General features: G+C 41.2%; 1 protein-coding gene across 5 annotated transcripts in view; it reads right to left on the reverse strand.

Annotated features, from left to right (window-relative positions):
* The window catches only part of LOC133501064 (zinc finger protein 236-like), a 51283-nt gene that overhangs the window by 16166 nt on the left and 12493 nt on the right, over nucleotides 1-22624 (reverse strand). For 4 of the 5 annotated variants that reach the window (XR_009795089.1, XM_061820498.1, XM_061820499.1 and 1 more), the window contains 13 exons: nucleotides 22165-22368; nucleotides 21886-22018; nucleotides 20787-21047; nucleotides 20038-20270; nucleotides 19417-19518; nucleotides 18702-18844; nucleotides 16834-16937; nucleotides 15569-15720; nucleotides 15013-15189; nucleotides 10815-11118; nucleotides 10325-10428; nucleotides 9525-9959; nucleotides 8083-8213 (listed from right to left, as the gene is read on the reverse strand). Coding sequence is in view for 4 of the 5 variants with exons in the window: in XM_061820498.1 (XP_061676482.1) it covers nucleotides 8083-8213; nucleotides 9525-9959; nucleotides 10325-10428; nucleotides 10815-11118; nucleotides 15013-15189; nucleotides 15569-15720; nucleotides 16834-16937; nucleotides 18702-18844; nucleotides 19417-19518; nucleotides 20038-20270; nucleotides 20787-21047; nucleotides 21886-22018; nucleotides 22165-22368 (2483 nt within the window). In the remaining variant the exon portion in view is untranslated. The remainder of the gene's footprint in view (nucleotides 1-8082; nucleotides 8214-9524; nucleotides 9960-10324; nucleotides 10429-10814; nucleotides 11119-15012; nucleotides 15190-15568; nucleotides 15721-16833; nucleotides 16938-18701; nucleotides 18845-19416; nucleotides 19519-20037; nucleotides 20271-20786; nucleotides 21048-21885; nucleotides 22019-22164; nucleotides 22369-22624) is intronic. The other variant, XM_061820501.1, reaches the window with a different exon arrangement.

The following is a 22624-nucleotide window of genomic DNA, read 5'->3' on the forward strand; positions in this document are numbered from 1 at the left end:
CCTTAAAAGATTATAAAAATATGTTTAAACAGAAATATTGACTAAAATAATGTATAAAATAATATATCTAACATAATTACTGTTGTTGTTTGCAGCACTATAAAACTGCAGAGATGTATTTTGTCTTTTTGCAGTGCAGTAGTTTCACATAATGATTTATAACATTTTTAACATTTTTAAATGGCAATTTTTTTTATAATGTGCAATTTACCCCTAAATCATAAATTTTCAGTAGTTTGCATTGTACATACTGTAGGTACAGGGAACATTTAAATGTTTCCCAGTATTACAATGAGATATACTGCTAAATATATATCTTTATAATAACACATGGAGTACTGTATTCCTATTAAGGTTCTGCCACTTTATCTATTATTTCCGTTAAGTAATCACTCATATACATGAATTTATTCACTCCTGAATAATGTGTTTAATATTGTAGGTATGGTTCACTTTAGTCTGGCACGATGGGACGCCCCCTGCCTTCAACCTTCCGTTTGCAAACATTATTCCTTGGGAATCAACAAAAACGTGAACAACAGCTGGGTGTAACTTAATCATGAAAAGTGTTCATGGTAGCTCACGGTTGCCCCATCCCACCCCTGTCAAAACAAGGAGGCCTTAGTTTGAAACCACCGAGTTACCACATGTACCTCACAGTTCTGAAGACTGGGGTTTAAATCCGACCTTGCCTCTGTGGAGTTTGCATGTTTTCCAGGTCCTTCATGTATGGTAGGTTAATTGAAAACTCTCAATTGCCCAGAGGTGCTAATAAGAAGGTGACTATGATTGTTTATATGTGCCCTGTGATTGGCTGATCACTACTTCAGGGTGTACGCTATCTCTCAGTTAGTCAGTGAGAATGGGCTCCTAGACGCCAGCAACCCAAGTAATGAAAAGCTGTACAGAAAATGGATGGCAGGATGGTTCACTCTAGAGTTCAGTTTAAGGCAGAGATGCTTACCCTTCGCATGGGAGCACTGACATGAAATGACTTGCATGAAGTAATGAAAACAGGATAGGCCATGGGGTGATAAATAGGTTGGGAGGATTCATGATACATAAAAAAATAGCCTCTAACAACCTGCAGATTGGCAATAAACACAAACTCTATAACTATTCACTTCATTCCATTTTGAACTCATTTATTTATCTATTTGTCTAGGACACTGACATAAAAAAGCATTTTAAAAACAATTTACAACGACACTAAGCATGCTGTGAAAAACGCCGACGCTGCATGGTAAAGACATCGTTAAAATATGGCAGGTTGCTGTCAGAATATTTCTCAGGATCTCTACAGTGGGTACACAAAGTATTCAGACCCCCTTAAATTTCTAATTCTTTGTTATATTGCAGCCATTTGCTAAAATCATTTTTCATTTCATAGTCACTGATGGTGTAGTGGTACACACGCCTGATTTTGGTGCAGGCAGCGTGGGATCGATTCCTGCTCAGTGACAGTGTTGCCCTAAAACTGACTGGTGACCAGTTCAGGGCGTAGTCCACCTCTCACCCGAAGCTAGTTGGGATAGGCTCTGGCTCTCCCATGACTCTTGTGAGGATAAACGGCTTGGATAATGGATGGATGGATTTTTCATTTTATCCTCAATGTACACACAGCAGCCCGTATTGACGGAAAAAACAGAATTGTTGAAATTGTTGCAGACTAATTAGGACTTCATTAGGAAAGCACGCACCTCCCTATACAAGACTGTATTGCTGACAGTGCAGAAATTACCAAATGAGAATAATTAGGTCAAACGAACAGTCTGATGAGCTCAGATAGGGAATTGTGGCATGGCACCGATATGCCCAAAATAACCAGACAAAATTCTTCTGCATTTAAGGTTCCCTGGAGCAAAATGGCCTCCTTAATCCTTAAATCTGGAGTGAGCATTTATTTTTTGTAAGGGGCCACATGAGAAACCAGAATTGTGTCAGAAGGACGGACCATTGATAACTAGAACTTAATTCTAAATTTTATCCTAGTGTAAAATGCATTCAATGATATATTTTGAATAATTAGTACTGGTAATTGAAATAAAAGTATTCTGTCAATATTTATATAAATAGGCTGCTTCGTTACTTGCTTACTTGCTTTCGGAGTTGGCTTTCGGGCCCCCAACTGGTGACAACAAATCGAAGAAGCTCCGACTTGCACGACCGTTCAATACTAAATCCTGCTGAATTTGGACCAAGTGTTTGCGAGTACTCGACGTGGGACGCCCCTGGTGACGACTTCAGTGGACTAAAATCGTCATCTACATAATCTTAGTACCCAAATTGGAGCCGTATTCGTTCGCGTTGAAACTGCGCGGCCTAGCCTAGCCTAGCCTAGCTCGGGAACATTAAGTAACGTATGTAATCAAATATTTGCTGAGGAGGTAAACATCAATAGTGAGTACTTACACGACCTGCAAAACTTACATTTGGTATACAACGAGGACTGTGAGTACTTAGTGCTTACTGACTTACTTATACCAATTTAAACTTGCGTATAGGCCCAGACCACCTTAGCTTAGCTGGCTAACAACGAGTAGTGTTTGCGATAAAACCGTGCTATTGAAGAAACATCGAACGTGTGTAACTTCATAACGTGTACGACCTAAACAACGGGTACAACGAGGGACGTGAGGACTAATAGGAAATTTAACAAGTCTTTTGTTAGTACCCAAATACGAGCCATATCGTTCACATTGAGGTTGCTTGCCCCAAGTTAGCTAAGCGCGCTAACAACGTTACCTAATCCCTTACATACATATCCTTTGAATTGTCATATCTATTATAATTTCACACAGGTAGTATGTGATTTGTGTAACTTAGGTGCTGAGTGTGTTTATTTGATAGCTTTTATCCGACTTAAACTTTAAGATAGACTAGGTAGTGAGTAAACTGTGTATCTTATGTGCTGACTTTGTTTATTTGTTTTTGTCTATCTGCAGCCAAGGGGTGCACAATTCGTGTGCGTCCTGTAGCCTGGTCCCAAGCCTGGATAAAGGCAGAGGGATGCGATAGGAGGTGCATCCGGCGTAAAACTGTGCCAAACATATATGAGCATTCATCAGGTGACTTCCATAACGGATAGGTCATGGCCCGGGTTAACTACGCCCACCCCCGGCACTGTTAATCTGCAAGGCGTAGGTAGAAATTCAGGTAATGTAGGTTGAAGACAAAAAAAGAGGAGGAAAGCAATTTAGTTGGCAGAAGAAGAAGAGGCATGCACAGTACAACTGTGTGTAGGGACTTTAAATGTTGGTACTATGACAGGAAAAGCTCACGAGTTAGTTGACATGATGATAAGGAGAAAGGTTGATGTATTGTGCATCCAAGAGAGCAAGTGAAAAGGGAGTAAGGCTAGAAGCTTAGGAGCAGGGGTTAAATTATTTTACCATGGAGTAGATGGGAAGAGAAATGGAATATGGGTTATTTTAAAGGAAGAGCTAAGAATGTCTTGGAGGTGAAAAGAGTCTCAGATTGAGTGATGAGGCTGAAATTTGAAATTGAGGGTAGTGTGTATAATGTGATTAGCGGCTATGCCCCACAAGTAGGATCTGACCTTGAGTTGAAAGAGAAATTTTGAAAGGAAATAGACGAAGTAGTCCTGAGCACCCGAGAGAGAGAGAGAGAGAGAGAGAGAGAGAGAGAGAGAGAGAGAGAGAGAGAGAGAGAGAGATAATTGGTGCAGATTTCAATGGATATGTTGGCAAAGGAAACAGGGGCAATGAAGAAGTGATGGGTAAGTATGGCATTCAGCAAAGGAACTTTGAGGGTCAGACGGTGGTGGACTTCGCAAAAAGGATGGAATTGGCTGTGGTGAACACTTATTTCCAGAAGATATAGGAACATAGAACAGAGTGACCTACAAGAGCGGAGGTGGGAGCACGCAGGTGGACTATATGTTGTGCAAACGATGTAATCTGAAGGACGTTACTGATTTTAAGGTTGTGGTGGGAGAGAGTGTAGCTCGACAGCATAGGATGGTGGTGTGTAGGATGACTTTGGTAGCGGGTAGGAAAATTAAGAAGACACAGTTAGAGCTGAGAATCAGGTGGTGGAAGTTGAGGAAGGAAGAATGTCGTATGGCCTTTCGGAAAGCGGTAAGACAGCCTCTAGATGGACAAGAAGAGCTCCGGAAGACTGGAATACTAATGCCAAGGTACTCAGAGAGGCAGGCAGGAGAGTACTTGGGGGGCCTTCTGGTAGGAAAGGGGAGAAGGAGACTTGGTGGTGGAACCCCAAAATACAGGGAGTCATCCAAGGAAAGAGATTAGTGAAGAAGAAGTGGGACATGGAGAGGACTGAGGAGAGGCGTAAGGAATACATTGAGATGTGACGTAGGCAAAGGTAGAGGTGGCGAAGGCTAAACAAGAGGCATATGACGCCATGTAAACCAGGTTGGATACGAAAGAGGGAGAAAAGTATCTCTACAGGTTGGCCAGACAGAGGGGTAGAGATGGGAAGGATGTGCAGCAAGTGAAGGTGATCAAGGACAGCGATGGAAATATGTTGACTGGTGCCATTAGTGGTAGACCTAGACAAAGCATGACAGAGTACCAAGAGAGGAACTGTGGTCTGCATGTGCAAGTCTGGTGTGGCAGAGAAATATGTTAGAATAGTACAGGGCATGTATGAGGTCAGCAGAACAGCGGTGAGGTGTGCCGTTGGTGTGTCATAAGAATTTAAGGTGGAGGTGGGACTGCATCAGGGATCCGTGCGGAGCCCCATCCTGTTTGGGGTAGTAATGGATAGGCTGACGGATGAGGTTAGACTGGAATGCCCTTGGAGTATGATGTTCACAGATGATATTGTGATCTGCAGTGAAAGCAAAGAGCAGGCAAGGAACAATTAGAAAGATGGAGGCATGCACTGGAAAGGAGAGGAATGAAGATTAGCCAAAGTAAAACACAATATATGTGCATGAATGTGAGGGGTGGTGGAGGAGGAGTGAAGCTCCAAGGAGAAGAGATAGCGAGGGTGGATGACTTCAAATACTTGGGGTCAACAATACAGAGCAATGGAGCGTGTGGTAAAGAAGTGAAGAAATGGGACCAAGTGGGGTGAAACAGTTGGCGGAAGGTTCTATGTGACAGAAGAGTCTCCGCTAAGACGAAGGGCAAAGTTTATAAAACAGTGGTGAGGCCGGCCAGGATGTATGGGTTAGAGACCGTGGCGCTGAAGAAACAACAGGAAACAGAACTGGAGGAGGCAGAAATGAAGATGTTGAAGTTCTCGCTTGGAGTGAGCAGGTTGGAGACGATTAGAAATGAGCTCATTAGAGGAACAGCCAAAGTTGGATGTTTTGGAGACAAGATTAGAGAGAGCTGACTTCGATGGTTTGGACATGTTCAGAGGCGAGAGAGGGAGTATTCCGGTAGAAGGGTGCTGAGGATGGAGCTGCCAGACAAAAGAGCGAGAGGAAGACCAAAGAAAAGGTTGATGGATGTTGTGAGGGAGGACATAAGGACAGTGGGTGTTAGAGAGGAGGATGCACGAGATAGGCTTAGATGGAAAAAGATGACACGCTGTGGCGACCCCTAACGGGACAAGCTGAAAGGAAAAGAAGAAGAGAGCAAAAAAAAAAAAAAAAAAAAACAAATACAATGCACTTCTTGCAATGAGATATGCATTGAGCTAAAGATTGTTAAATTGCATGAAAAGAACCACATAAAAATAAATAGGCTGCATTAAATTGTGGTGTATATGTCAAAAAAGAAAATACTCCTGTAGAATAAAAAAAAACAATCAAACTTCAGTTGATCTCCTCAGTGAGAATAATTCTCTGTCCTGGGCTTGAACAAGGGCATTGAAATCTTTGAATGTCTGAGGTGGCTAAGCGAAGGACAGCCGAGTGGTGGTCATCAGTGATAAAGGATCTATGCTTGGATATATATCACTTCATCACTGGGAATGTCTGTTCACATATAAAAGTTGATCCAAAGAATACTAGAATCTTCTGAGCATGTCTTCTCAGGTGTGGAAAGTTGTCCTCTTTGAGGGAAGAGTAAAAATCCAGCAGAGACAATGACCTCAAGTCACCATGTTCGGTCTCATTTACTTTGGTAAAATTGACTATCAGCAGAAACTCCATGGTCATTTTTAACACTGATTTACACAAAACCTCCTTGATGAATAATACAATGTCTGACAAAAAATGCCCTGTAAACTGTGTATGTAGCTTGTTACTCTGCTTCTGTAATCTGTTTCTTTTTCTGTGCTCCCCACTCCAAATTTTTTCTGCTGCCCCACCTCTGCCCCTTTTGTGCAGTCTTCCTGTAGGAGAGGAGCTCAAGAGAATAGACGAAATTTATATGGAGATTCATATTCCGTCAGAATAAATAAGATCGTCTCCAAAAAGGTTCTTGTGTCACACCTTTCTTTAAACTGACTCAAGGCAGAAGATCACTGGTCACACAGTTGGGCAGTCAGACCTCTGTGAACAAGTTACTCCCAGGATGGTCCCTTTCATTGATTGCATGGCTGCTCGCTCCTCCATGATTTGAAAGTCTACAGTTAACCCATGAAAGAAGATTTGCAGCTGGACAGTGACATATAGATCGTACGTCTCATCCAACACCAGAGAAAAATAGTCAAACTCAATGTAGTCAATGTGGAATGCTCGGAATGCTCTGTTCTTCAGCTAAACTCAACTCCAAGTTTCCAGCGATGTCCTCTACCCACATCATTATAGTGCGGCGAGAGAGTGGCTTGTTTTCAAATGCTCTGCTTTTCTCCGGGCATATCAGTGCAACAAAGTACAATAAGGATTCCTTAATAAACTCTCCATCAGACAACGGCCCATTTTTTTCTGAAACTTTGTGCGAAATGACATAACCTGTTTTGACAGCTGCATCTCTGTGCAACATTTTGTAAGAAAATCATTGTTGGCTTTGCAGTTTTGCTAGCAATGCATCGGACGCCCTTGTGCACTTTTGATTGACAGATTTCTGTATTTATCCTCCTGTATGGTCATGTAGTGGAGATTTAAATTGTGGTCTTTTAACACAGTGTACCACAAATTAAGGACACGGCTTTAGCTTCGACTTCTGTCAAGATGTACCCAGCACTCTTTGTTTTGTTGAAAGTATGACATTCGTTATGAACTTTTCTTTTCTTGCCATGAGGTGACTGACATCTTGAGGGTAACCTAACTAGCAACCCTTGTTGCTGTTTACCTACAAAATCAGGCACTTCTCATCACCTGTCCAATACAATCCCAACAGTGAGGCATGGTGGTGGCAGCATCATGCTGTGGGGGTGTTTTCCAGCTGCAGGGACAGGATGAATGATTATAATGGAAGGAATGATTGATACGGCCAAGTATAGGGACATCCTGGATGAAAACCTTCTCCAGCGCACCCACAAATTCAGACTGGGCCAAAGGTTTACCTTCCAACAAGACATTGGCCCTGAGCACACAGCTAAAATAATGAAGGTGTGGCTTCAGAACAACTCTGTGGCAGTTCTTGAGTGGCCCAGCCAGAGCCGTGACTTAGAGGAAGATTTTTTCGAAACTAATAGAAATGAGAGCACACATTCAAAGTCAGTAGATGAGGGTTTAGTGTTTCTTTTAATGCTAGAGTTATCCACAGTATTGTTCATTGGTAGAAGACCTCAATTTCTGGAATCAACTTTGGGAGTGTGCATTATACCTAATAGCATATTATATATAAGATATTATGCTAGCACCTCCCTGACAGTGACAAACAAAACTGCGTTACTGTGGAGATTTTGAAGACTGTGGCTAATGTTGTGGCCTGTGGTTTTGATAGCTTTAGTTTGTTACAGGATGTACGTATTTTATACGTTATTTTTACCTAAGATGTTCTATTTTGTTTGCGCATGCACCTTGAGGATGACGCATTCGTCATTTCATTGTATGCACAGTCATATAGTGAGAAAGGTTTTTGATTGATACAAACGGGAACCTGAGTACACAGTGATTCATACTCATTTCATTATTTCTATGAAATAGATCTGTAACATAGCATTCATTTTTCATCTGTGACTAGTAAGAGTTGTGACAAAAGGCACAGCAAACAAACTACACTAAAACAAGGTTGAAAAGGAGACGTGTGTAACCTGAAGAGTTATGTTGTTTAAGTTGCTCGTGTCGATCCCAGAGATCTGGACATTCGGGCACACCAAGTTGGCAGGAGTCAATTGGAGGTGAATCCCTTCAAGTGTGGTCAGGCCATCTGATAGGGACACATCTGCAACCACGAACACACAAACACACACACACACACACACACACACACACACACACTTAGGTAGTATGTTAAGAATCTTATTTTCATTTCAATTGAACAGACTATGTTACAATTGCATAACAGTATTATAGCATACCCAATGTGTGCGTATATATGTAATAGCAACAGATGTCGATGAACAAAATCCTTGCATGTTACCAGTGGAGAATGGAACTATGGATTATGAGGAAATAGTTCATATTTATCTGACAATGAATCATGTAAAAAGTATTAAAAGTACTGCCCTGTTGTAGGGCTACAGTCCCTTAATTGTTCCTGTTGGAAAAGATCATGGCTCACTTCGGGTAGGCGAAAGATAGGACAACAACAAAGAATATCTATCTGAAAATCTATCAAATCCTGTTCCAGACGCTAAAACAGGAGAACACGAGAAGATATTTTCTTAGGGTGAGATGTGCAGTCACAATTAAATCAAAACATAATGTGGAATGCATGGAGACAAACGCAATCATCTGAAAGCCATCCTACAGAAACTATTAAGTTGGAGTAATGGATCCAAGTGTGCTATTTCAGACTGCAATTGACGCAAAATAAAGAACCTGAGAAAGTACACTCAAGTGGTACCTTCCAGAGCAAGCATCGCAACACTACAATTACCGGTACATTTCATTCAAAAGATGGCTGTATAATCGCTTCTCTCTGTGAACATTTGTTAATATTGTCCTTTCATGTTTCCATTGCAATGCTCAGCTGCTCAACAGATCAGCTGTTACTAATGTTTTATATGTCTTAGACAAATCAGGTTTTTGGATACATTTTTGAAAGGCACTTTTGAGGATAGTGGTTCCCAATACAACAAATGATGGATGCTGGAGAAGAAGGACACTATACTGAAGATGAATTTGTACCGTAAAGGAACCTTCCTTTATGTCCATTGCAGACTCATCAGCTATATAGTCTTCTGCTATCCAGAAAAGACAGTGGCAGGTCAAGCTCAAGTGTCAAGAACTAATGAAATTTACACATAAATTCTACCAATATGACTTTATTTAATATCATCTTGAAATACACAAGTTGTAACTTGAAGAATGTAACTATGTACTTCTCTCCATCTCACATTCTTTTAAAAACAAAATTGTCACTCAACAGATATTCAACTCTTAATTCTTACTCACGAAAGAAACTTAACAGCTTGCATAATGAAAAAGTTCAATGTGCCTGTTAAAACAATGTGGGAGTGTAAAAATCAAATGCTCAATTCATTATTCAAACACGTGCTTAAACTTTATGATGAATGAAAGGATACTATACCTGACATTGAGGAAGGCAGAATTGCCTGTCCCACCAAGCCCGACTGTAACAGATTCTGGTCAAATTGCCCAGTCAGCACTTGGTTTGCTGGGTGGTAAATGTTATCAGAGTTGGGGATTTGGAGTAGCCCCACAGTCTGAAGTGCCTCTGGTACTGTCGTATGCTGGTCTTGTCCTGAAGGCCCATCATGCCCTGTGTCTTGAATTTGCCGGGTCTGAGCAGAAGATGAGGAAGACCGTTTTGACTTGCGGCTCTCGCCATTAGCCCGGAAGTGGCACTGGATATGGGTTTTGCGATGCCCAGAAGTTCGAAAGCGAAGGTCACAGAATGGGCATTTGAAAGGCTTGGAGCCAGTGTGGAGCCGCATGTGCACCTTTAAGCTACCCTTTGTAGAGAAGGAAGTGTTGCACATGTGGCAGTTGACCAGTTTCTGACCTGTAAAAATTAGAAGACATATAGGATGTGAATGTGAAAATTGTTATTATTGTTGCATTTTTGGGAAGCAAGGACAAATTTTACAGTTTAAATGCTCCATTCAACCATTGCAGATCACAGTTATTAATCAATAAGTCTCGGAAATCAGTCGTCCAGGCTGAGAAAAGTAGAATTGGCAAGCACATTGGGAGTTTTTAATGATATTAGGATAGTAAATCCAAATTTACTTGGACAAGTATTCTATTAGGCTAAAAGTATGTAGCCATGTAGAAGGTATGTAGTCATGTAGTTAACCTACACGTTGACTTCACCCTAAAAATATTGACAAAGAATTTTGTCAACTATATGCAGACGTAAAGACTAACCTGTGTGTGTCTTCACGTGACAATCCAGAGTAGATTTGACAGTAAAACTCTTCCCGCATTCATCACACTTGTACGGTCTTTCTCCTGTGTGAATTCGAATGTGCCTACACAATATGGGTTAAAGTTAGAGAGTCGTGCTTCTTGGTTTTCGCTACAGTTCTGAAGTGGAAACTGAATAAAAAAAATCCATAGTGGGAAGCATTTGTGAACTAACACAAAAAAAAGAAAAAAGAAATCAAAAGATGGTAAGCATGTGAATGCATAAAAAAAACAAACAGTGCTCGATGGCGTTGTCACAAGCCTGCAAGTATTTCTAACTAGAAAGTACAAGATTGCGTTATTTTACTGACTCAATTTTCACACTGTGCATATTCAAATTCTATGATTCTATGCATGCTTTGTTCATTATGTCGCAGGTGTGATGTATGCAACAGTGTATCATGTTGATAGTTGTATTAGTATTATGGTATTAAAATGGGGCTCACATTACCTGACAAGATCACTAGGCTTTTTGAAGCTCTTGGGGCAGAAATTGCAGCAGTTTGGAAACTTGGGTTCTGTCTCCAGCACCACAGCCTTGTCTTTGATCTCACTGATGCGGTCCCTCTCAGCTGCAGACTGGGAAAGGATTCGCTCTGACACGGATGCCTCCTCACCAGGATCCTTTGCCAGTTCTGCAGCTTGCTCCTCTGTGAAAGTGATGATTTCCATTCCCCGTTTCTTTGATAATTTTTGATCCCCTTCATCTTCTTCGTCTTCATCCTCCTCCACATCTTGATCTTCCAAACTAACAACTTGGGCAAAAGAGACAAAGGTAAGTTCCAGGACAAGCAAATACAGTGGAAACTCAGTTTATGCACTTAATTGTTCTCTGACCCATTTATAACACAAAATGTTCATTTCTCATTGAAACGCAATTATGGATAGGATGACATCATGGACCATGATGTTTGCAGATATTGTGATGTGCAGTGAAAGCAGGGAGCAGGTGGAGGAACAATTAGAAAGATGGAGGCATGCACTAGAAAGGACAGGAATGAAGATTAGCCGGAGTAAAACAGAATATATGTGCGTGAATGAGAGGGGTGGAGAGGGAACTGTGAAGCTCCAGGGAGAAGAGATAAGCAAGGGTGGCCGACTTCAAATACTTGGGGTCAACAATCCAGAGCAATGGTGAGTGTGGTAAAGAATTGAAGAAACGGGTCCAACCAGGTTGGAACAGCTGGCGGAAGGTCTCTGGTGTGTTATGTGACAGAAGAGTCTCTGCTAGGATAAAGGGCAAAGTTTATAAAACAGTGGTGAGGCCGGTCATGATGTACGGATTAGAGATGGTGGCACTCAAAAAACAACAGGATGCAGAAGTGGAGGTGGCAGAAATGAAGATGTTGAGGTTCTCGCCCGGAGTGAGCAGGATGGATAGGATTAGAAATGAGCTAATTGGGGGCAGAGCCAAAGTTGGACGTTTTGGAGACAAGGTTAGAGAGAGCAGACTACGATGGTTTGGACATGTCCAGATGCGAGCGAGTGAGTATATTGGTAGAAGGGTGCTGAGGATGGAGCTGCCAAGCAAAAAAGCGAGAGGAAGACCAAAGAAAAGGTTGATTGATGTCGTGAGGGAAGACATGAGGACACCGGGTGTTAGAGAGGAAGATGAACGAGAAAGGCTTAGATGGAAAAAGACGAAACGCTGTGGGGACCCCTAACTGGACAGACCGAAAGGAAAAGAAGAAGTTTGGTTAAAAATTGGTGACCCTTATAACTCAGGAAAATTATTCCTCTTTATATTTAACTCTTTAACTAACCAGGCGAAAAAGGGAAACGGACTACAGCTCCACCACTTAAAGTCTCGTCACATCACAATTGTTTCTTTTGTCTATCTGTCTTATGCCTGCCAGCACAGCACTCCATTTTGTGCATATTTCTTGAAAACTGGTAGAGGAAAGCTCCTCCTGAGTTTCATCTTCCTCTGAATGCTCTCCAGTATTCTCTGGAGTTATTTGGTTTAATTGAGAGTAAAAAAATGAAGAAAATGTGAGAGAAGGAAGAATAGAAAAGGCAAGTGTGAAGAACCAGGAAGTGGGAATGATTAGTAAGGGGGGAAGTTAGAAAGGCACTACAAAGGGTCAAAAATATAAAGGCAGTTGGTCCTGATGACATACCTGTGGAGGTATGGAAGCAATTTGGAGAGGTGGCTGTGGAGGCTTTGACCAACTTATTCAACAGAATACTAGTGGCCGAGAAGATGCCTGAAGAATGGAGGAAAAGTGTGCTAGTTCCCATTTTTAAGAACAAAGGCGATTGTTAGATTTGTTGTGAATGTGTTTATTATATATTTGAATTATTGTAGGTAGATTTAGTATGTTAGTGTCATCATTGCTTGTGTCATCTTTGCTTCGAAGAGTCTTGTTCACAGGATGAGCTCCTACACACAGATGAAACAGTATCTTCCTACAAGTGGCCAAGGACAACTCCATCATAATGTGCCTTTGTGCATTTCATCTGCTCACCCCTCCTTTTGACTTTGTGTGTTTTCTAATTAAAAAAAAAAAAAAAAAAAAAGAGTATGTGAGAGGCTGGTTCAGAATGTGTTTGGAGACTGTAACTGGCCTGTCTCTCACGTCCTCCTGATCAGAACAAAGATGACATCTTGACTGTTTGTGCAATTATTCCAGCAAGTTAGGTGATAAACCTAACAGCGATGTTCAGTGCTGTGGGAACTACAGTGGAATAAAGTTGATGAGGCACACAATGAAGTTATGGGAAAGAGTAGAGGAGACTAGACTCAGGACAGAAGTAAGTGAGCAACAGTATGGTTTCATACCTAGAAAGAGTACCACGGATGTATTATTTGCCCTGAGGATTCTAGTGGAAAAGTACAGAGAAGGTCAGAAGGAGATACATTGTGTCTTTGTAGATGTTGAGAAACCATATGACAGAGTACCAGGAGAGGAACTGTGGTACTGCACGTGTAAGCCTGATGTGGCGGAGAAATATGTTAGAATAGTACAGAACTTGTATGATGGCAGCAGAACAATGGTGAGGTGTGCCGTAGGTGTGACAGAAGAATTTAAGGTGGAGGTCGGACTGCATCAGGGGTCAGCTCTGAGCCCCTTCCTGTTTGCTGTGGTAATGGATGGGCTGACAGATTAGGTTAGACTCAACTCCCCTTGGACCATGATGTTCACACATGATATCGTGATGTGCATTGAAAAGAGGGAGCAGGTGGAGGAACAATTGGAAATTTGGAAGCATCCATTGGAAAGGAGAGGAATGAAGATTGGCCGTAGTAAAACAGAATATATGTGTGTGAATGAGAAGGGTGGAGGGGGAAGAGTGAGGCTCCGGGGAGAAGAGATAGCGTGGGTGGATAACTTCAAATACTTGGGGTCAACAATCCAGAGCAAATGGTAAGTGTGTTAAGGAAGTGAAGAAATGGGTCCAAGCAGGTTGGAACAGCTGGCGGAAAGTGTCTGGTGTGTTATGTGACAGAAGAGTCTCTGCTAGGATGAAAGGCAAAGTTTATAAAACAGTGGTGAGGCCAGCCATGATGTACGGAGTAGAGAATGTGGCACTGAAGAGACAAAAGGAAGCAGAACTGGAGGTGACACAAATGAAGATGTTGACGTTCTCGCTAGGAGAGACCAGGTTGGATAGGATTACAAATGAGCTCATTAGAGGGACAGCCAAAGTCAGATGTTTTGGAGAAAAGGTTCGAGAGAGCAGACTTTGATGGTTTGGACCAAAGACAAAGATGATGGATGTTGTGAGCGAAGACATGAGGACAGTGGGTGTTAGAGAAGAAGATGCACAAGATAGGCTTAGATGGAAAAAGATGACACGCTGTGGCGACCCCTAACCGAACAAGCCGAAAGAAGAAGAAGAGAGCAAAAAAAAAAAAAAAAAACCAACCAAACAAATACAATGCACTTCTTGCAATGAGATATGCATAGAGCTAAAGATTGTTAAATTGCATGAAAAGAACCACAACACAGATCCTGCCGCCATCCATGCAAAACATTTCAGTACTATGTAAACCAAAGTGTTTTTTATTTGAAATTATCATGTGTAACCTAAATTGTTCGTAAATAGGGGTGGTCGTAACCTATTCTTTTTTTATAGATTCCTATTTATACCCACAGGTTGGACACAACTTTAGTTTTAGTAACTATCTCAAATCAGTGCTGGATGACAAAATTACACCTGATATAATATCAAATTCTGATTGAGATTTCAAAAAGGTATAAATTTACATTCCATTTATTAGTGCGGTCATAGTTTACAGTAGTACAAAAATAGTTTGCCTCTTGTATAGTAAGGTAACCAAAACCTCCAACATGAATGTTTAAAAAGATTCAACACAGTAGTACAATTCAATCATTGTGTTGCAACTTTCAAAATGTCCTGTCTGCGGTCGCCACACCAAGTCATTGGCATGATCTCTGACACAACACAACACACCCATTTTATTTTATCTGGGCTAATAAGCACAATTGCCTGGGTGATGGGGAACTTGGCTAGAAGTCAAACCCACGCGGTCCGCATGAAGGTGAGCTGCATGTACAGGTACTGCTACACTGCTTGTGCACTACAATTAAAACAACTACTGTGTAGTGTGTACCTAATGCATCATTGTTTCGCTTTTTTTATTGTAACTTTGAGTGAGCATGTTGTGAACTGAGATTACTTACTTTGATCCTCTAAAGCATGCTCCTTTTTCATGTGCTTTTTACACAGCAAGCTTGTCCTGAAGCTCTCATCACACATCGAGCATTTGAATGACTTGAGATGGATAATCATATGGCGGTTCAGACTCCCATTGGTTGTGAAGGAGGCGTCACAAACATTACACTTGAAGGGCTTCACTCCTGTCATTGGACATGAATGGCGTGAGTAGGATATGTCGAAATGAAAATGTTATTTCATGTGACATGAAAAATTTTGACTTATAATACAGTGTAAAACATTTTAAAAGGACAAAACTTCCCTACAATAATGCACTAAAAACCTGAATTCATAAAAACATATTGCACTTAATGATCTAACAGCGTCGGAAATTCTTGAAAGTAAATGTCACACTTTGCAAGGTAAGAAAGGAAAAAAAATATATTACTGCAAGGGACATGGTGCAGTTTGGACTAAAAAGGAAATAAACTCTTTAAATGTTTCAATTTCAATAACTAAGAGGTTGAAAATCACAGGAATTTTGGGACACAGCTTTACATTTCTCACAATTTAGACATTTACCCGAATGTGTGTTCAGATGTGATTTCAGCACCCCAGCTGATACAAAAGATCTTTCACAGAGGTGACATCTGAATGGCTTTTCGCCAGTGTGGGAGCGCAAATGCTGTTTAAGATGACTTGACTTTTTGAAGCCTTTATTGCACCAACTGCACCTAAAGGGTTGAAAAATGTATTAGAAGCAGCTCCTGAATAACATTTTCGACATCTAAATGCAGACCCCATCAGCTAAGTAACTTTCATAAAGCCAAACATCTGCAAATATCTTGTGGTGCAGTATTTAAAATGTGTAAAATAGGATTAGTCGTAGGATTGCAGTGAGTGTTGTGTAATCAGGCATGTTGAATGTTATTGAATTTATGATGTGCCACACTTGTGAGGTGGGATGGATTATCTTGACAAAAGAGAAAAGCTCAATAACACAGATTTAGACAGATTCGTGAACAATATTTGAGGGACATAGCCTTTTGTGTATGTAGAAAACCTTTAGATTTTGGAGTCTTGCTCATGAAAAATGGGAGCAAACGTAGGTTTATATTTTTGCTCATATCTCACCTTTGAGAGTCGAAATGAGAAGGAAAAAAATCCAGAAAATCCCATTGTCTGATGTTTAAAGAATGTATGAGCAAATTATAATTTTTAAGTCTGTGTTGCCCAGCAACAGCCCCAAAACATTACTGCTCTAGAGGAGATCTGCATGGAGGAATGAGCAAAATACCAGCAACAGTGTGTGAAAACCTTGTGAAGAACAGAGAAAATGGTTGTTACTGGCAACAAAGTGTATGTAACAAAGTACTGAGATGAACATTTGTTGTTGACCTAATACTTAGTTTCCACCTTAATTTGCTTTTTTGTTTTTTGTTTTTTTTAAAATAAGAGTCATTTTCTGGATTTATCTCTAATTCAGTCTCTGATAGGAGATGTATACCTATGATGAAAATTACATGCCTTGCTCATCTTTTAAAATGTGAGAACTTCCATAATTTGATGCTTGACTAAATACTTTTTTTGCCTAACTCTGGGTGTGCGTGTGTTTCATATATAGCACCAGAAACGCAAAAACACTACAAACTGTGGCAACATCTCAAGCTCAATCACAATGATGCATTTGATGATGCATAGGCTAAAACCGCACAAGAAAGCAAAACAACCAAAACGCCAGCCAGCATAACAGAACTTAGCTTGTTTACACCCCACCTCCACCCAACAATATCAGTTTTGGCTGAGGCCCCCAAAAAAATCCGTGTGAGTCTGGTTCTGAATCAAACCTGTATGCTCTCTTGCTGTTGCCTTCACCATCCTCCTGGTAATCATGTGGCTCACTGTCCAGTTGTAGATCTCCTTGACTGTTCTGCTGCAGAAGCCCATTTGTCTGGAGTGCAAAGGACAACAAAAGTTTGAGTCAACTGCATTCAGACACTCAGAAGCAAGATAATTGATTATCAGTTAATAATCAATAGATCATGCTGCAAATTTTTGCTATCTGGGAGAAATACTCTATATCTACATGTAGATCAATTTCATATTTTCAAATTAATTCTAATCGGTCCAAATTGGTCGTCTTTATATGGGCCAGTTATGTTTTTTTTAACAAAATTAACAAATCTTATGTGATAAATAGCTCGAGAACCTAAACAAATGTGCATGAACTCCAAAAATATGCTTTTTTTTTTTTTTATAAAAGCTTCCTGTATAAAACAACGGATTTGGAGATGATATCCTTCAATTGGATCATTAGGCTTCATTCTAAGGGTGTCAAAAATATGGCATGTGGGCAGGTTTTAATGAATTTGAAAGTGAAGGAAGACATGAGGGCTGTTGGTGTGAGAGAGGAAAATGTAGGCGATAGGCTCACTGGAAAAACATGACACGCTGTGGCGACCCCTAACACAATCACTGTGAGGACTCAATTTCAATTTGTAATGACAAACTTGAGGCTAAATGCTCTCAAGAAATTAGGGTGTACATTTTTTTTTTTTAAATAGACCTATCCCCACTGTAGTGTACAAGAAAATAAGTATTTGAACACACTGCTATATTGGAAGTTCTCCCACTTAGAAATTATGGAGGGGTCTGAAATTTTCATCGTAGGTGCATGTCCACTGTGAAAGAGATAATCTAAAAAGAAAAATCCAGAAATCACAATGTATGATTTTTTTGTTTGCAATTACAGAGGTCAAACGCTTCCTGTAGCTGTTCAGCAGGTTTGCACACACTGCAGGAGGGATTTTGGCCCACTGCTCCCCACATATCTTTTCTAGATCAGACAGGTTTCTGGGCTGTCACTGAGAAACACGGAGTTTCAGCTCCCTCCAAAAATTTTCTATTGGGTTTAGGTGTGGAGACTGGCTAGGCCATGCCAGAACCTTGATATGCTTCTTACGGAGCCATTCCTTGGTTTTTCTGGCTGTGTGCTTCAGGTCATTGTCATGTTGAAAGACCCAGCCACGACCCATCTTCAATGCTCTGACTAAGGGAAAAAGGTCGTTCCCCAAAATCGCGCATGATCCCAGATACAAGCGGCCGAAATGAGTTTCCTCCGCAGGGTATCCTGGCTCTCCCATAGAGATAGGGTGAGAAGCTCGGTCATCCGGGAGGGGCTCAGTGTCGAGCCGCTGCTTCTCGGCATTGAGAGAAGCCAGATGAGGTGGCTGGGACATCTGATTCGGATGCCTCCCTGGTGAGGTGTTCCGGGTGGAAAGAGACCCCGGGGACGACCCAGGACATGCTGGAGAGACTGTGTCTCTCGGCTGACTTGCGAACGCCTCGGGATCTCTCCGGAAGAGCTGGAAGAAGTGGCTGGGGAAAAAAGGAAGGCTGAGTATCCTTGCTGAAGCTACTTCCCCCGCGACCCGACCTGGAAAAGCGGTAGAAAACTGATGGATGTATAGTAACTTCCCTTAGTCTATAATTTTCTTATCAAACCTTTAAATTACAGTCATTCATCACTGTCACTCCAAAAGGAGGCAATTAATCAAGCAAACTTTCATCAGAATCAGTGACTTAATTTGGTTTTAGGACTGTTCTGTATGACCCACATGCCTTGTTTCATATAAAAGCGATGCATTAATCACTATAGGTCAAAGAATTTGACAGAGATCAGGGCCGAAATAACATATTTGAGGCCAGGACTCACCACTTCAGTAGTGGGAACATGAAGCAGACTAGGAGAGTGAAAGCTGGATGACAAGGCCTGAGATTCCAGGGTACTGGAATCCTGTAGCTGCTGGACAGTGGAAAACTGGCTTTGATTGTAACTTGATTCTGTCATGGTAAAGCCTGGAGGAGCCCACAGAGAATAAAATAGTTTGGAATTTAAAAATACTTCATGGGAACAAAAGGATCTTGACAGTATTTCAGTTCAGATAATTTAGAAGTTAAAAATTAATGCATGCAAAAAAGTTAAATGTTCCACAAATGCAAATTGTCATCATCACTGCATGTTGACGATCCTGTGATGCAGAACCAGGGGTATTCAAATGTTATTAGCTACAGTACTTCAGATGTTTGTAACTGTAAAACAATAGCCTCTCAATGTCTTATGGCTCAGTGAGTGAAGCGGCCACCGGCGCTTCTACATGGAACTTGTTTAGTCAATAGTATAAAGCAGCAGTCAAATCTCCAAGAGCTCATAAAAAAATGAGAGAACTGAGAGAAAGACCGACCTAATTCCAAGTCACGGTGAAGTAGTGCAACAGAAAGCTCAAGGCAAGCATTTAAAAGATCTAACAAACATTGCGAGACAGCAATATAATGGGAGCTAATACAATGAGAAGCTATTGTTGATGTTCGGTCCAATAAAATAAACAGAATATTTTAATTCACACAGAGAAAAACCTGTCTGAATGCACCTTGTGTTAAAGCTTGCTGGTCAAATGTGGCCTGAGGGAGGGTTGGTGTCTCAAACTGGGTGATATTCTGAGGCAAAGCATGTTGGGTTGTCACGTAGGAATCTGTAAAGAGAAAACGAGACACATAGGAGCTCACTATTTAGTCTTCAATACTACTGGTAACATTCTTTAAGTTTTTTCCCCCTCCTTTCGTGGTGACTTCAAGCAGGGGACCATTTGTATCCGTAAAGGATGGTCACTTGATAAGGGCGACAGCAAAAAGGACCGCAGCCAGGCTTGTTATTGCTGTGATTTTGGACACAAAATGTCCAGACAGCTTGTATCCCTTATTTAAAATACAGTCTTGTGCTTTGTTAGTGGAAGAGGTAAACAAAAACGATATTAAGGTACAGAAAATAAATCACTCACTCCAATAATTTGGGGGGAGCCAGCAACCACATAGAGCCCTGTTCTGTTTATATTTACCTCGTAGTCTGAGAGCAAAACCGAAAAACTTCAGGAAAAAAGGGCCTATTTGAACTATGCAGAACTTACAAACGGTACTCTACACATCTGGCAGTAAATCAACGATGATGGAAACTCCAGGTACTCTTGGAAATTATGTGTGACCATTCTTGTTACCTTCTCCTTGCACCAATGGTTGGTCTCTCAGCTGTGCTTCTAATGTCACCGCCTGGCCACCATTCACACCTTCTGCTTGGCCAAGTTCCAGCATGTTTTCTTGCTCACTTGAACGTCCCGGTGGTTGCTGAAGGGTGTTTCCCTCAATATCTACTTGCATATCATTGGGCACTGTTCCAGCTTCTAGGGGATCTTCAGCTGACTGAGGCTGCAATTGCTGAGCCAGTTCATATCTTGTGTGGCGGAGGATATGACGAGAAAAAAAAAGTATATTTAGAACAACTTATAAATAGTTATCTTTACACTATAACAATTGCGGCGGCACAGTGGTAGGACTGCCAAGAGTGTCTGCCTCACAATTCTGAGGACAGGTGCTCAAATCCCTGCGCCGAATGTGTAAAGTTTATATGTTCTCCCTGGGCCTGTGTGGGTTTTCGCCAGGCACTCCGGTTTCCTCGCACATCCCAAAAAGATGCATTAATTAGAGACTACAACTTGCCCAAAGGTGTGATTGTGAGTAAAAATGGTTGTTTCTATGTGCTGCAACTGGCTGGCAACAAGTTCAGGGTGTACCCCGCCTGATACCCGAAGATAGGTGGGATAGGCTCCAGCACTCCGGTGGCCCTTGTGAGGATAAGCGGCTAAGATAATGGATGGATATAACAGTTGGTGCATCATATAATGTATATATGTTAACCATCTGGATGCTAGAATTATTATACATAAAGAATAGACAAAAAAACTCAAACCTGTGTGTCTTCATGTGTTTCCGACAGTTTGGGGATGACTTGAAGGTCTTCTGGCAGTAGGGGCACATGTAAGGTCGTAGGTCACTATGGGTTGTCATGTGACGGCGTAGACTACCACTGGTGGTGAACGTCGTATCACACATGACACACTTGTATGCCTTCAGTCCCGAGTGGGTCCGTATGTGTGCCTTGAGGACCCCTGAAGATGCAAAACCTCGACCACACTGCACACACTTGTATGGCCTTTCTCCTGTATGAGATCTTGGTTAAGCAGATTGACAATGATACAGTTACTTCCAAACCTGATATTTCATTCATTACATTTTATATAATTTTTTTCCAAATTTAAGATAAAGAAAGCATTGAGATGTACAACATCCTCCGTGGTTGTACAATCTCAGCTATGAAATTTGATCATAAAAAAATTGTTTTGTTAACTACCAGGCAAAACATTTTTCATTTATTTAAATAAGGAAAGCAATTACCGTATGTTCCGCACTATAAGGCGCACCACATTATAAGGTGCACCTTCAATGAATGGCCTATTCTAAAACTTTTTTTCATACATAAGGCCCACTGCATTATAAGGCGCAAACAATAGATGCTACAGTAGAGGCTGGGGTAGCCATCTCGCTTTGTTCCCTCGGAAACACTGTTTAGTCTTCTTTACTTGGTGCAGACCATCTTGTTGCTTCCTCCACTTCCGCACCATCGATTAATGTTAAATTCTCTCGCTGCTGCTCTGGTCCCGTGTTCGACTGCGTGATTGATTGGCTTCAGTTTAAACTCGGCGTTGTAAGCATGTCTCTTAATAGAAGCGATTTTGGGGTCTTTACACAAACACACAAACGGAAATGAAGCGGCACGCTTCGTGCAGTCATATATCCCAGCATGCACAATACAGCACTTCTTCTACAGGGGAAAATGGAGTCGGCGGCTTCTTACCGTAGTTGCAAGACCTGTTGCTGCTGAATATTGATCCATATATAAGGCGCACCGGATTATAAGGTGCATTCTCGGTTTATGAGAAAATTAAAGGCTCTTGGGTGTGCCCGATAGTGCGGAAAATACACTACTGGTATTAAAAGACTAGTTTCACCTAACATGCTGTTTCAGATGACTTGATTTCTTATACGCTTTATTGCAGAACTGGCACTTGTATGGACGATCGCTCCCCACCACCTCCAAGTACTGTTGGAATGCCAGCCGAGGGTTCTGAGATGGGATGAGCCCTGTTGAGCAACCAACACATGCTTTTCAAACTGCGACAGAGACACCAATTCATACAAGGACATGCTTGGCAAATGAATAAACAGAATGAGCAACACATTCTACTCATGTAAAGTGTCGATGTTCAAAATTGTGGACATGTCCTTACCAAAGTCCGTTATGAGAATTGGTTCCTGCAGTGTGATGTCAGGTAATGGTAAATTACTCTTAGATGCCTTGGCTTTGTTTGTTTTTCGTGGAAATCTGTGCCTCTTCTGCTGTAAACTTTTGAAGTGAGATGATACATGTGTTTTTCTGTGTCCTGATGTACGAAAGATCTTATCACAGTGAGGGCAGGAGAAAGGACGGACACCTAACAAGAAAAAACATTTGTTGTATTTATCACATTGTACAGATGTTGCAAAATGTATTTATTTGTACTTGCTATTATTTGGCCTTTTTTTTTTAAACTCAGTTTGCATCCAGGTTTTCATTGTAAGAGTCTGTTCAATCTGATCAAAAGTAGAGGCCCAACATTTAACTAACCGGCTCATCATAATGTATGCCTATCACTTGTTAGTGTTCCCTCTGATGTCAAAGATAATCATTCACCAAAGTGAACATACTCA

This window comes from Syngnathoides biaculeatus, chromosome 5, assembly GCF_019802595.1.
Source record: "Syngnathoides biaculeatus isolate LvHL_M chromosome 5, ASM1980259v1, whole genome shotgun sequence".
Classification (NCBI taxonomy): Eukaryota; Metazoa; Chordata; class Actinopteri; order Syngnathiformes; family Syngnathidae; genus Syngnathoides; species Syngnathoides biaculeatus.